General features: G+C 57.5%; 1 protein-coding gene across 2 annotated transcripts in view; it reads left to right on the top strand.

Moving 5' to 3' along the window:
- The window catches only part of SCARB1 (scavenger receptor class B member 1), a 40628-nt gene that overhangs the window by 18272 nt on the left and 10034 nt on the right, over positions 1 to 12322 (top strand). For both annotated transcript variants that reach the window (XM_049769224.1, XM_049769222.1), the window contains exons 2-5: positions 6286 to 6443; positions 7224 to 7365; positions 8207 to 8410; positions 11825 to 11920. In XM_049769224.1, the coding sequence (XP_049625181.1) occupies positions 6286 to 6443; positions 7224 to 7365; positions 8207 to 8410; positions 11825 to 11920 (600 nt within the window). The remainder of the gene's footprint in view (positions 1 to 6285; positions 6444 to 7223; positions 7366 to 8206; positions 8411 to 11824; positions 11921 to 12322) is intronic.

Here is a 12322-nt window from a genome sequence, read left to right as displayed (position 1 = left end):
CCCTGGGGATCCGGGTTCTGATCTGACATGAGGTCTGAGCAGGCCGGAGCGTGGCCCAGCCTTCAGAGAAGGGCCCTGTTTAAGGCGGATGGTGTGGGCTGCTGGGAAGCAGCTGGTGAGCCAGGCAGGCCAGGGGCAAGCGGGGAGCCAGGACTAGGGTTTGTGGGGGACGGGGGCTGGGAGATGGCGGAGTCGGAAACACTCAGCTTAGATCAAGCGCCTCGTCCAGTTTCCTTCCTTCACTTCAGGTTGTACTCAGGGCTGACTCCTGGCTTTACACTCAGGGGCACCCCTGGTGGGCTTTGGAGACCCTATGGGTTGCCAGGAATTGATCTCAGGCTAAGCTAGTGCAAGGCCAGTGCCCTCCTTGCTGTGCTGTTGTGTTTTGTTTTATTCTGAAAATAATTTTATTATTTTGCAGTTATTTAGGAAAGTCCCTAGGTGGCTATAGCCAAGATTTGGTCATCACACAACCAAAAATTAGAGCATTATTAGTTAGCCAGCCCCCCAGTGTTCTCTCTTTGGGGTGGTGAGAGCAGGCAGGATGCACAACAAAAATTCTCATATCTGGGGCTGGAGCGATGGTGCAGCGGTAGGGCGTTTGCCTTGCACACGCTGACCTTGATCCTCCGGCGTCCCATATGGTCCCCCAAGCCTGCCAGCAGCGATTTCTGAGCACATAGCCAGGAGTAACCCATGAGCGGCACCGGGTGTGGCCCACCCCCTAAAAAAAAAAATTCTCATATCTCTCCATAAATCTCCTATGGGCTCTTTTGCAGCGTGGCGGTTTTCTTTTTCTTTTTTATGTTTTGTTTTGTTTTATTTTGGGGCCACACCCAGCGGTGCTCAGGTTCCTCCTGGCTCTGCGCTCGGAAATCACTCCTGGCAGGCTCAGGGGACCTTATGAGATGCCAGAGATCGAACCCAGATCAGGGGCATGCAAGGCAAATGCCCTACCCATTGTGCTATCTCTCCAGCCCCAGCGCAGGTTTTCTTTAAGAGCATCTGTCTGCCACTCCTTGTAGCCTCTCTGTCCCCAGTTGGCTGCGTATAAGGCGGACACCCTTCCGCAATGCTATCGCTCCAGCCCCTCCTTGTGCTTCTCCAAATAGGACTTAGCAGGGCTGTGACTGACCCCACAGTTCTGTCCACTTGCCTCAGAGCCCAAGGTCCGGTCTGGCCCTACAGGTCTGGGCTGCGGAGAGCGGGGTCAGGCCAAGGGACAGAGGACAGGACTTGGAGAGGCGACCTCTGGGCTGAGCCTAACAGAGGTCTACCTCTTGTGTTGGGGACATTCTCAGTCACCGCAGGGGAGGGGTTCGGTTTTGCAATTCTGGGCAGGTTGAGTTAATGGGTAATGGGGGAAGCTGGTGAGTGTCCCAAAAGGGGAGAAACTTGAGGGGACAGCTTCAGCCCCCTGTGTGGCTGAAGGGTGGGTGTCCATTTGTTTTTTTCTGCCCATTCGTGTCCTGGACAGATCCTCTCTTTCTTGTCTTTGCACGCCCCAAAATAGAGCCCCAAACACCCAAACCTGACCCGTGATTGGGACTGGGAGAAGCCTTAGCCATCGAGCTCAGCCCCCCTTTTCCACATCAATGCCCCCTCCCCACGCTACTGGGTGTGCCTTCCATAATGACCAGGACTGAGCCAAGAGCACGTCCAAGTACCCTCAGCAGGTCCCCCAAATGCATCAGACTGAGTGACTTCACTCTGGGTTCTGCTCTGTGAGGCAAAAGAGAAGCAAAAAGCAGCAAGGATGGGGGCCAGAGGGTGTCTGGGGGGACTGGGAGGGGCTTAGCTGAGGGGCTTTGGCCTGTCCTCCTGCTGCAGTGCCTTGGGGACTCACAGTAGGAGCCCCCCAGGACCCAGAGTCCAGCCACCCCAGCACCCTCTAGGCTTGGGTGTGTGGGGGGCTCTCATCTCTTCCCTGCTGTACACTAACTCCCTTCTCACTCACAGCCCAGCCCTGGCCGGTGCTCACGGAGCACTGGGGGGCATTGGGAACATCGGGGGGCACTGAATTCATTTGCAGTAATTGGGGTGCACGGACATTATCCAGTGGAGCCTCGCTGACCTGCCAGACGTGGGGGACATGGGCTGAGCTTGAAGTGACCCCAACATGAAGCTTGCCCTGTGTCCAGGCGTGGACTAGGGACCCTGTCAAGGCTGGCTCCAGGCTGCAGGGTGTTGAGCTGAGGGGGCATGGCTGTCACGCTGACCCCAAAAAAAACCAGGCTCTCAATGCTGGGGGTCAGGAAGGGCCAGAGGAGGAAATTGGGGTCCTTCCTCCACAGGCCCAGTTGGGTGAGGCTGGGAGGTGGAGAGAGGTCCCTCGCTCTGTTGGCTCTCGTGCTCAGGCTTGTCCGGGTGCCCGAGGCCTGGGGTGTGGTGGGGTGGGAATGCGTCCGTCTCTTCCCTGGGACCTGGCCTCACCCCACTTTGCTGGATCTCCTGGTTTTCAGCTGCTCTCAGCTCCAGCCTCCCTGCCCCTGCCCCGTGGCCTGGAAGTGCCTTGGGTGCAGGTGCCTGGGTGAATGAATGAAGGCGCCTGGGTGAGGCCCAATGGCCCAGTTTCCCACTCATCCAACCCAGCTCAGCCCCCGAAAGACCCTGTTCTGGGTGCAGGACACAGGGACACCCGCTCTGAGTTGGGCCCCGACTGCCCAGGGAGAGTGGCCCTGCCCGGCCGGCCACCCCACCTGGACCTCCTTAGTGTCAGAGCCCACATTTGCCCAGTCAATATTTGCCGAGCACCCTGGGGCCCCAAGGCCATGCAGGCCCGTAACAGGCGCACGGTGGAATGAGCATTGAGGCCAGCCCAGTAGAGTCCTGCCGTGGCGTGGGGGGTTGGGGGGAGAGGGTTTTAGGAAAGACCCTGAATTCGAGGGAAGGTTCCAGGAGCTCAGGGGTTGAGGGTGGATGGCTTCTTCCCAGAAAGGGCTAGTGACAGTGGATGAGGCAGGGAAGGAGGTTCCCTGGGGTGGGGTGGGGTGGGGGTGGGGGAGCTGGGAGAACCATGGGGCCATGCAAAGGCCCTGGAGCCTATGGTCTGGCAGCAGCTTTCACCCCAGGAATCTGTTTAGGGGGCTGGAGAGATAGCACAGCGGTAGGGCGTTTGCCTTGCAGGCGGCCAACCCACGAGACAGTGGTTCGGTTCCCGGCATCCCCTATGGTCCCCCAAGCCTGCCGAGGGCGATTTCTGAGTGCAGAGTCAGGAGGAACCCCTGGCACCGCCTGGTGTGACCCCTCCAAAGAAGGAGTCTGATTAGTAAATAAAATGTTCGGTTTATTTGGTCATTGGTGTTTCGTTTGCTTACTTTGGGGGCCTTCCTCAAAGTGCTTGGGGGCCTGGGGGGGTCACTCCAGTGACATTTGGCCTCTCAGACAGACGAGATGGTTTGGTGTTGAGGCTACTGGGGCTGCCCCTGTCATCCACAGGGTTATGTGGTGGCAGGGATGGAACTTGGGGCATTGCTGCATCTGGCCTGCACCCCGTCCCTGGAGCCTTGGACCCGACCGTCTGGGCCCTGACTGGGCTTGGGGTTTAAGGGAGTTTCACTGCTGGGAACTTGGGGGCTTTTTTTGGGGGGGGGGCCTCTAAGGTGTCTGGCAGTTGCTGGCACTTGTCCAGGGGGAGACCCTGGGAGGGAATTCTTTTCTGGGTGCCAAGGTACCTGCAATCTTATGGGGTCCACACCTCCTTTCTGGCTTCCTCCAGCTCTCTGGGCTCTCCCCGCCCTCCCTTATCCACTCTGGCGGCAGGCTCTGCCGCCCACTTCCTCAAGTCAGCCTCCAGCGTGTTTGGGAAGGAACTTTCAGCCAAGCCTGTGCCTCGACAGTTCATGGAAAGATTACAGAGTGCGTGAGAGTCAAAGTGAGCCCCAACCTCGGGAAAGCACCAGTGGGAGTCACTGGTGCCATGAACAGCTGCTGAACTGCACATGCACCCAGAAACACCCAAGCCCCCTACTTTGAGGTCCCCAATTCTACACCCCCCCAGACACCTCTGGCCCCTACTCCATGGGTTCCTCCATGTGCTGTTCTAGAGCCTCTAGCGCTGTCCCAAATGTCACTAGTCCCAGCCGCGTCAGCTAATATGGACCATTGTCCCGTCCCCCCCTCCCCCCCGAAGTTCTGGGCTGGTTTCCTGGAAGCAGCAGCAAACTGTGGGTGTCTCACTGCCAGGCAACGTTTCTTGATGGGGTGAACATGTGGCTGGCGGTGCGTGGGGTGTGGGCGGGGTGTAGCACCGTCTAGTTCCAGGTAACAAAGGGCCGAGCACCCCGACTCGCTCTGTGGTTCTCTGTGGCCTGGCTCACGTCTCACTAGGAGACCCCAAAATACACTGTGGGTTTTTTTTTTTGTCTTTTGGGCTGTAGTACTTGGGGGTTCCTCCTGGCTCTGCATTCAGAAATCAATCCTGGCAGGCTCGGGGGACCATATGGGCTGCCAGGGATCAAACCCTGGTTTATCCCAGATTGACCATGTGCAAGGCAAACACCCTACCGCTGTGCTATCACTCCAGCCCCTCTGGCCTTTTTTTTTTTTAACCCCCAATGATGCTTTGCAGGAGGTGCCAGGAGCAGGGATGTTGGCAAGTACATGCACCCTTTGCCATCTGTGGGATCCTGTAATGGTTCTAGAAACAGCTGTCCCTGCTGGGGTGACGTCGGGCATCTGCATCTGCCCAGCTCAGGCCCCTTCCCCAGCTTCCCTTTGCATGGTCCGGGGAGAGATGCTCGTGGCAGTGTCCCCAGGGTACTGTGTCTCAGTGAGCCTGCAGTGAGGCCCCCTGAGACGTGACTGGACGCTCCTCTGTGTCTCCAGGAATGCCCAGTTTGTGCTCTCAGTGACCAGTGACTCTTCCAGGAAGCCCGTCTGGGTTTGAGGGGCATGCAGGGCTGAAGGCAAGGGTGTGACCTGGATCCTTTCCCCCACCAACCTTGGTGTGCCCAGGCGGTGGTGACTTTCAACCCTAGGTCGGGACGGGACGGGAGGGGAGGGGAGGGTTGGACTGACAGGGCCGGTGAAAGGCCAGGCTTGGCCAAGAGCTTATCTAATCGGTCCCTGGTCTATTGTGACCAGCTCAGAGCTGCCTGCCCATCACGGGGGCCGAAGTCCACCTTGCCTGGCCTGGGGGGGAGGGACATGGGTCTCCCCTCCCTTCCCCTCTCCGCTCTCCGTACGGGCCTGTGACGATGTCCAGTCCAGAGCTTTGAACAAACCCCTGGCGAATATGCATCCGGCTGCTGAGAACTGCTCAGTGTCATGAGCCTCAGTTTCCCCATCTATAACAGGGGGTCATCCCCCTCCGGCTAGCTGGCCTGAAGGTGACCTGGGGCGCAGGGGCATCTGAGTCCTGCAGACTTTTGGGCGAATAGAGTCCTGGAGGAGACCCTGTCTCTGCAGTCCCGCAAAGGATTCAGATTGGGGGTCCTGTGGCATCCACTGGGGACCGCCGGGGAGCAGAGGCAGTGGGGAAGGGTCATCAGGCCACAGGTGGGAGACTTAGGGACCATTCCCAGGGAAGCGGGCGCACAGGACCCAGGTCAGAAGTGCTCCCAGTTATAGCATTCCTTGGGGCTGCGCCTGGATCCGCTCAGACGCCACCTCCTACGGGAAGCCTCATGGGCTCTCGAGGGAACCCAAATAAAGCTTATTCCTCTGCAGTCACAGCTGTACTGTTCCTGCCAGGAGCCCAGAGAGGCTTTAAGCTCCTAGGGGTGCTGGGGGCAAGGAAGGTGAGGAGGACAAGGGGAGCCCAGCACTGCCCCTCAGTGCTCAGGCTCTAGAACTGGTACTCGACACTGTGGCTCACGCGATTCCGACTTGTCCCTCGTGGCTCTCACCTTCGTGGCCAGAACGTGCGAGCATCACAGGATGGACCCCGGGGACCAGCCGCTGGGCACCCAAGTTTCTGAGGGTCACCGGAGACCCTCGAAATCTTCATTTGTGGGTTTTTGAGCCACACCTGGTGGCATTCAGGGGTTCCTCCTGGCTCCGCGCTCAGAAATCTCTCCTGGCAGGTTCGAGAGACCCTATGGGATGTCGGGGATTGAACCCGGGTCGGCCGCGTGCAAGGCAAAGCCCTCCCCGACGTGCTATCTCTCCGGCCCAAAATAGTTGATCTCCAATTCTCAGTAATGACCTGACCCCACTTACATGCCCCCGGACAGGAAGATGGGTCCGGGGCCCCACTGGCCCCTGGTCTGGCCCCAGGGATGCGTCTCCTGCCGCTGTGCGTGGCGAGGATGGCTCGGCCTGACCCCCCCCCCCTGCCCGCAGAATGTGCGCATCGACCCGAACAGCCTGTCCTTCGGGATGTGGAAGGAGATCCCCGTCCCCTTCTACATGTCCGTCTACTTCTTCAACGTCCTCAACCCCCAGGAGGTCCTGCAGGGCCAGAAGCCGTCGGTGCAGGAGATGGGCCCCTATGTGTACCGGTGAGCGGGACGGGCAGCTGAGGGGAGAGATGGCGCTCCAGAGGGCACGGGGCGCTTTGGGGGGGTGACGGGACACCAGCCTGGCGGGGCGGGAGGGGTTTTTGCCACCCAGGCAGCCTGCACAGAGCTGTGTTCCTTCAACACACACATGCTCGGCAACACAATATCCACATGCATGTTTCTTCAGTACACACGTTCATCATAAATGGGTTTGCAACACATTCAACACAACACATTTATGACACGTGTTTGGTACACAATCCAATATGTAATCATTGCATGTTCAGGACACAGGGCCGTCGAGGTCACATGGGGCAGGGGCCCGGGATTCCTGCTGCTTTGTCCCGGCCTTTATTTTCTCCTGCCATCCCTGGCAGCGCTCTGCTCTCTCCTGGCACCTCTCCCTGGGTCACTCCTCCCGAGGTGCTCCTGGACCCTGCGGGGTGACAGGTGTCAAACCTGGGTTGGCCGTGGTCATGGCTGACCTGAGTTCAATTCCCAGCATCTCACATGGGGGGATATGAGCCTGCCATATCATCCGAACCTGCCAGGGGTGATTTCTGAGCATAGTGCCAGGAGTAACCCTTGAGCACTGCCGGGTGTGGCCCCCAAAACCAAAAAAAAGAATGGGGGCTTGGGCCAACCTGGGAGGAGGAGGAGGAGTACTTGGCCAGGTGGATTCGGGGTGCTGTATTGGGGGGATGATGAGCTTTTGGGGGGTGGGAGGGTGGGTGGGCCGGGGCATCCTGGAGCAGGCCGTCCCTTCTGCCCACCCTCCAGGGAGTTCCGGCACAAGATCAACATCACTTTCAACGACAACGACACCGTGTCCTTCCTGGAGCACCGCAGCTTTCAGTTCCAACCTGAGCGGTCCCGCGGCTCTGAGGATGACTACGTAGTCATGCCCAACATCCTGGTCAATGTGAGGTCATGGTGCCGGCGTGGGCACATCCACCCCTCAGGCCCCTCAGCCCCCGCTTCAGTCCAAAAGCCGTGAAGCTCCTGGTCATCTTTGTTTTGTTTTTGTTTTGGCCACACCCGGTGATGCTCAAGGGTTATTCCTGGTTCTGCACTCAGAAATCGGTCCTGGCAGGCTCAGGGGACCCTATGAGATGCCGGGAATCAAACTCGCATCCATCCTGGGTTACCCGTGTGCAAGGCAAACGCCCTACTGCTGTGCTACCACTCCGGCCCCTCCTGGTCTTTGTTGGGAGGAACCCCCTCACCCCTGGGCTCTCCATGTGTTGGCAGGTGCCAGGGCTGGGCACTGGGCAGGGGCATCTCCCAGGCTGTAGTCGCTCCCCCTACAGTGAGCATGACTTTGTGCGTGAGGGGGTCAGGACAATGGGAGAGAGAGACAGGGATAGACAGTCCCCACCCAGCTACCCCTAGGCAGCACAGTGGATGCCACCAGCCAGCTTGTCTGCTAAACAGTCCTGCATGGGGCTCCTGCTGACCGGGAACTGGGGCTTCCATTCCCCCCACACCCAGGACTTGCCCAGTGCCCAGCGCCCCATGACGGGGGTCCTGCCTTTTCCGCTGTGAGACACAGAAATGGGGATACTTGGTGGTACATGAGGGAGGTGGGAGCTCACATCTGGGTCCAGAGAATCGTTTCGGGGATTCTCACAAACAGATGCCAGGGTAGCGGCTGTGGGTGCCCCAGATTTCTTCTTCAGATATGTCTGAGCCCCTCCTGCCCCCTCCATTCTGGGCCTGGAGTGCCTTCTCTGACCCTGTTGCACCTCCCTTCCATCCCCCAGAGTGCCGCAGCCATGATGGAGGACAAGCCCATGGGCCTAAAGCTGATGATGACTCTGGCCTTCAGCTCCATGCAGGAGCATGCTTTCATGAACCGTACCGTCCGGGACATCATGTGGGGTTACGACGACCCCCTGGTGAATCTTATCAACAAGTACTTCCCCGGCGTGCTCCCCTTTAAGGGCAAATTCGGGCTCTTCTCCGAGGTGAGTGTGGCCAGGGCCTCGGCCAAGAGGTGGGGGGAGGCACGAGGGGCATAAGACCCCACTCGGATCGGTGCCATCGAAGATTCTGGACACAGTGTGAGCTTCAGGCTTGGCGTGATACAGGGTCACGTCCCTTGGGGTTAGTTCCTGGAACTAGAAGTTTTGCGGGGAGGGCGGGTGACAGGTTGTTCCAGGCGCCCAACTTCTTCCATCTTGACCCCTGGGAACAGGAAAGGAAGGGTGGGGACCGGGCCGGGAGCCGGTCCGCATTGCACTGAGTCCTGCCCTCTGCTCCCTCTGCTGATCGAGCCACAGCCTTATCTTTGGACCCTGCTGCCGGGGTGTAGACAGTTTAGGGGAAGAGTCACAATTCTCTTTCTATGCTATGTTTTCAGTAGTCATGGATGTGTTAGCAAATAGGCACTTGTAAAGCCCAGAAGCATCATAGAAACTTGTAGACAGACTGATGTTATCAGCATCTCCACTCATCCTCAAACCAGCTCTCTCCAGCAGTGACTGGTCAGTGTCAGTGGGTGCAGTAGCTTTGGCCTCTCTGGGAATCCAGGATGCCCAGACCCCAGTTTCTTTCTTTATGATCACCAAGAGGGGCCAGAGCGGTGGCACTAGAGGTAAGGTGTCTACCTTGCAAGTGCTAGCCTAGGACGGACCGAGGTTCAATCCCCCCATGTGTCCCATATGTTCCCCCCAAGCCAGGAGCGATTTCTGAGCTCATAGCCAGGAGGAACCCCTGAGTGTCAACGGGTGTGGCCCCAAAACAAAACAAAACAAAAAGATCACTAAGAGTTCAAAGCAGCTGTCAGAGCACCAGCCATCACATCCATAATTTCAGATAGCCTAGCAGGAAGGAAGAAGTGGGGGAACAGGCAGAGTTGCTGAGGATTGACAGGGTTGTCCTAAATGTCTTCCACCCTGGGAGAAGAAAGTCTGTTGGTCAGAGCCAGGTGATGGGACCAACATCAGCTCCAGGAAAGCTGGGCTCGTGTGTGTGTGTGTGTGTGTGTGTGTGTGTGTGTGTGTGTGTGTGTGTAATCTCAGTCAGGCTCGGGTTCACCATGAAGGATAGGGGGGAGGGTGTCCCAAAGTCCCAAAGACTTTGGGAGGCAGCCTTCAGAGGTTACTCCTGGCTCTGTGCTCAGAAATGGCTCTTGGCAGTCTCAAGGGATCATCTGGGATGCTGGGGATTGAACCTGGGTCAAGCACGTGCAAGCAAGGGCCTTGCCCTACCAGGTGTGCTGTTGTTCCTCCACTTGTTCCTGGGGTTCTTTCTTTTTTGTTTTTGTTTTTGGGCCACACCCAGCAATGCTCAGGGGTTACTCCTGACTCTGCACTCAGTCATCGCCCCTGGCAGGCTCCTATCACCCCATAGGGGATGCCGGGAATCGAACTCAGGTCAGCTGTGTGCAAGGCAAACACCATACTGGTGTTATCGTTCCGGCCCACCTGAGGTTCTTTAGTACCCATGAGACCAGCATAAATCAGGTGGGCTTAGAGCCACCTCGAGAGTGTCTGTTCTGGAACCTGTCAACTGCCAGGGTCCCTGGGGCTCTCGACCCATCGGAGGCCAAGCAGGCAGAACTCTGTCTAGATACTTCAAGCCTTTTATTTCTTTTCTTTTCTTTTTTTTTTTTTTTTTTTTTTTTTTGGTTTTTGGGCTACAACCATTTGATGCTCAGGGGTTCCTCCTGGCTATGCACTCAGAAATCACCCCTGGCTTGGGGGCACCATATGGGACGCCGGGGATAGAACTGCGGTCCGTCCTACGCTAGCACTTGCAAGGCAGACAGACACCTTACCTCTAGCGCCACCTTCCAGGCCCAAGCCTTTTATTTCTTTTTTTTTTTTTCCCTGTTTTTTTTGGGTCACACTCGGTGACGCTCAGGAGTTCGTCCTGGCTCTGTGTTCAGAAATCACTCCTGACCATATGGGTCACGGATGACCATATGGGATGCCTGGGATAGAACCCCAGGTCTGTCCTGGATCGACCAAAAGCAAGGCAAATGTTCTACTGCTGTGCTATCGCTCTGGCCCCCCTAAGGTCTTTCTTAATGGGTGGGGATCCTCTTTTATGGCTGCTGGGCGTTACAGGGATGACACAGGAATGCAGGAAAAGACTGCCCACCCCAGGGGGCTCTTGGTGACTCTGCTCCTGAGACGCCTCTGCCTCTGACCGGCCCGAAGCCCTAGGTCAGGGCTGGGCTTTGAGCTGGACTGGTTCTGCTGCCCCTTTGCCTCCCAGGCCAGTTTGGCTCCAGAGTGGCTGAGCTGGGGCCTCAGGGGGGTTCTGGCCACCCTGTGAGGGTCACCTCGAGGTGTTGGTTTGGCCCACTCATACCTGAGGCTCTGTTCTGGCTCGGAACCTGCTTCTAGGCTGTGCGTGTCCCCCACCTCCCCATCCTCAGCCTGTGCCCGCTGGCTGCAGTGCTTGCAGGACTTGGTTCCAAAGTCAGGGTCTGCTGGGTTCTTGCTGTGTGATCAGCAGCCACCAAGGACCAGCAGCGTGAGCCTGGCTTGGGCGTCAGAGCTTTATGTCTTTTCTTTTTTGGTTTTTGGGTCACACCCGGCACTGCTCAGGGGTTCCTCCTGGTTCTGCACCTAGAAATCGCTCCTAGCAGGCTCGGGGGACCATCTGGGATGCCGGGATTCGAACCACTATCCTTCTGCATGCAAAGCAGACGCCCTATCTCCATGCTATCTCTCTGGCCCCAGAGCTTTATGTCTTGCTCAGGCTGTGCGGCCCAGTGATGGGTCCCTGCTGGCCACGGAGGCGGCGACTTGTCAGCCCCGGGCACAGTGGAGTGTGAGAGCATGTGCATTTGCATCTGCAGTACACAACATGTGTGTTAGCTCCATTCATGCGCACACATGCAGAATGCTAGCTACACACGTGTGTGGATGTCTGTTAGTGCCTTGCACATGTAAATGAGCATGAGATCTGCTTATAGGTGTGGTCATGCATGTACATGTATTAGTACATGCAACACTCTCAGTGCAGGCATGTGTGGGTGTGTACCTGCAAACAGGCATGTTCATGCGGTGTACCAGCATGGATCCATGTATTAGCGCGGACATTGCATTGGCCAGTGCTGCACACATGTACTGCTTCAGCATGTGTGGCCGTGTATATGTTCTTGTGTGGAGGTGCGTGTGTGGCATCCCCTGTGTTCGTGTGTGTTGTGCAGCTGTAGACGGGCGTATCCATTGTGTCTGCATGCGTGTAGGTACACACCTGTGGGCGCCTGCATGCCTTGTGTGTACGTCTGGCTTTGCCTACCACGGGGAGGAGACCCGACGCAAGCCTGGCTAGGAGGAGGAGGGACTTGCTCGGTGCCAAGTGCTCGTGTGCTGCATGTGACCCCGCACTGGCCCTCACCACGGTCCCTGCTCCACCCGCAGCTCAACAACTCCGACTCGGGGCTCTTCACCGTGTTCACGGGGGTACAGGACTTCAGCAGAATTCACCTGGTGGACAAGTGGAATGGGCTAAGTAAGGTGCGTGCCTAAGGTCGTGGGTGGGTGGAAGGGCAGCATGAGGGCTATGCACGCACATCTCCGGGGATGCTGAGCGGCCTTCCAGTTTTGGCGGGAGGAGGTGGCGGTTCTGTTTGCTTCGAGTCTACACATTTATTTATTTGTCAGTTTATTGGTTTGGGGGCCACACCCTGCGGCGCTCAGGGGTCCCTCCTGGCTCTGTGCTCAGAAATCTCTCCTGACAGGTTCTGGGGACCATATGGGACGCTGGGGATTGAACCCAGGCCGTTCCCCAGATGGTCACGTGCAAGGCAAATGCCCTCCCCGCTGTGCTGTCGCTCCAGCCCTCAGACGCTTGCTTAAACTGCTTGTGTTCTTGCATGTGCTTTTTGCATTACGGATGTTTTCGAGACTTCACAGGTG

This window comes from Suncus etruscus, chromosome 2 (assembly GCF_024139225.1).
Source record: "Suncus etruscus isolate mSunEtr1 chromosome 2, mSunEtr1.pri.cur, whole genome shotgun sequence".
NCBI classification, from domain to species: Eukaryota; Metazoa; Chordata; class Mammalia; order Eulipotyphla; family Soricidae; genus Suncus; species Suncus etruscus.
This window is presented reverse-complemented; position numbering and strand designations above follow the sequence as displayed.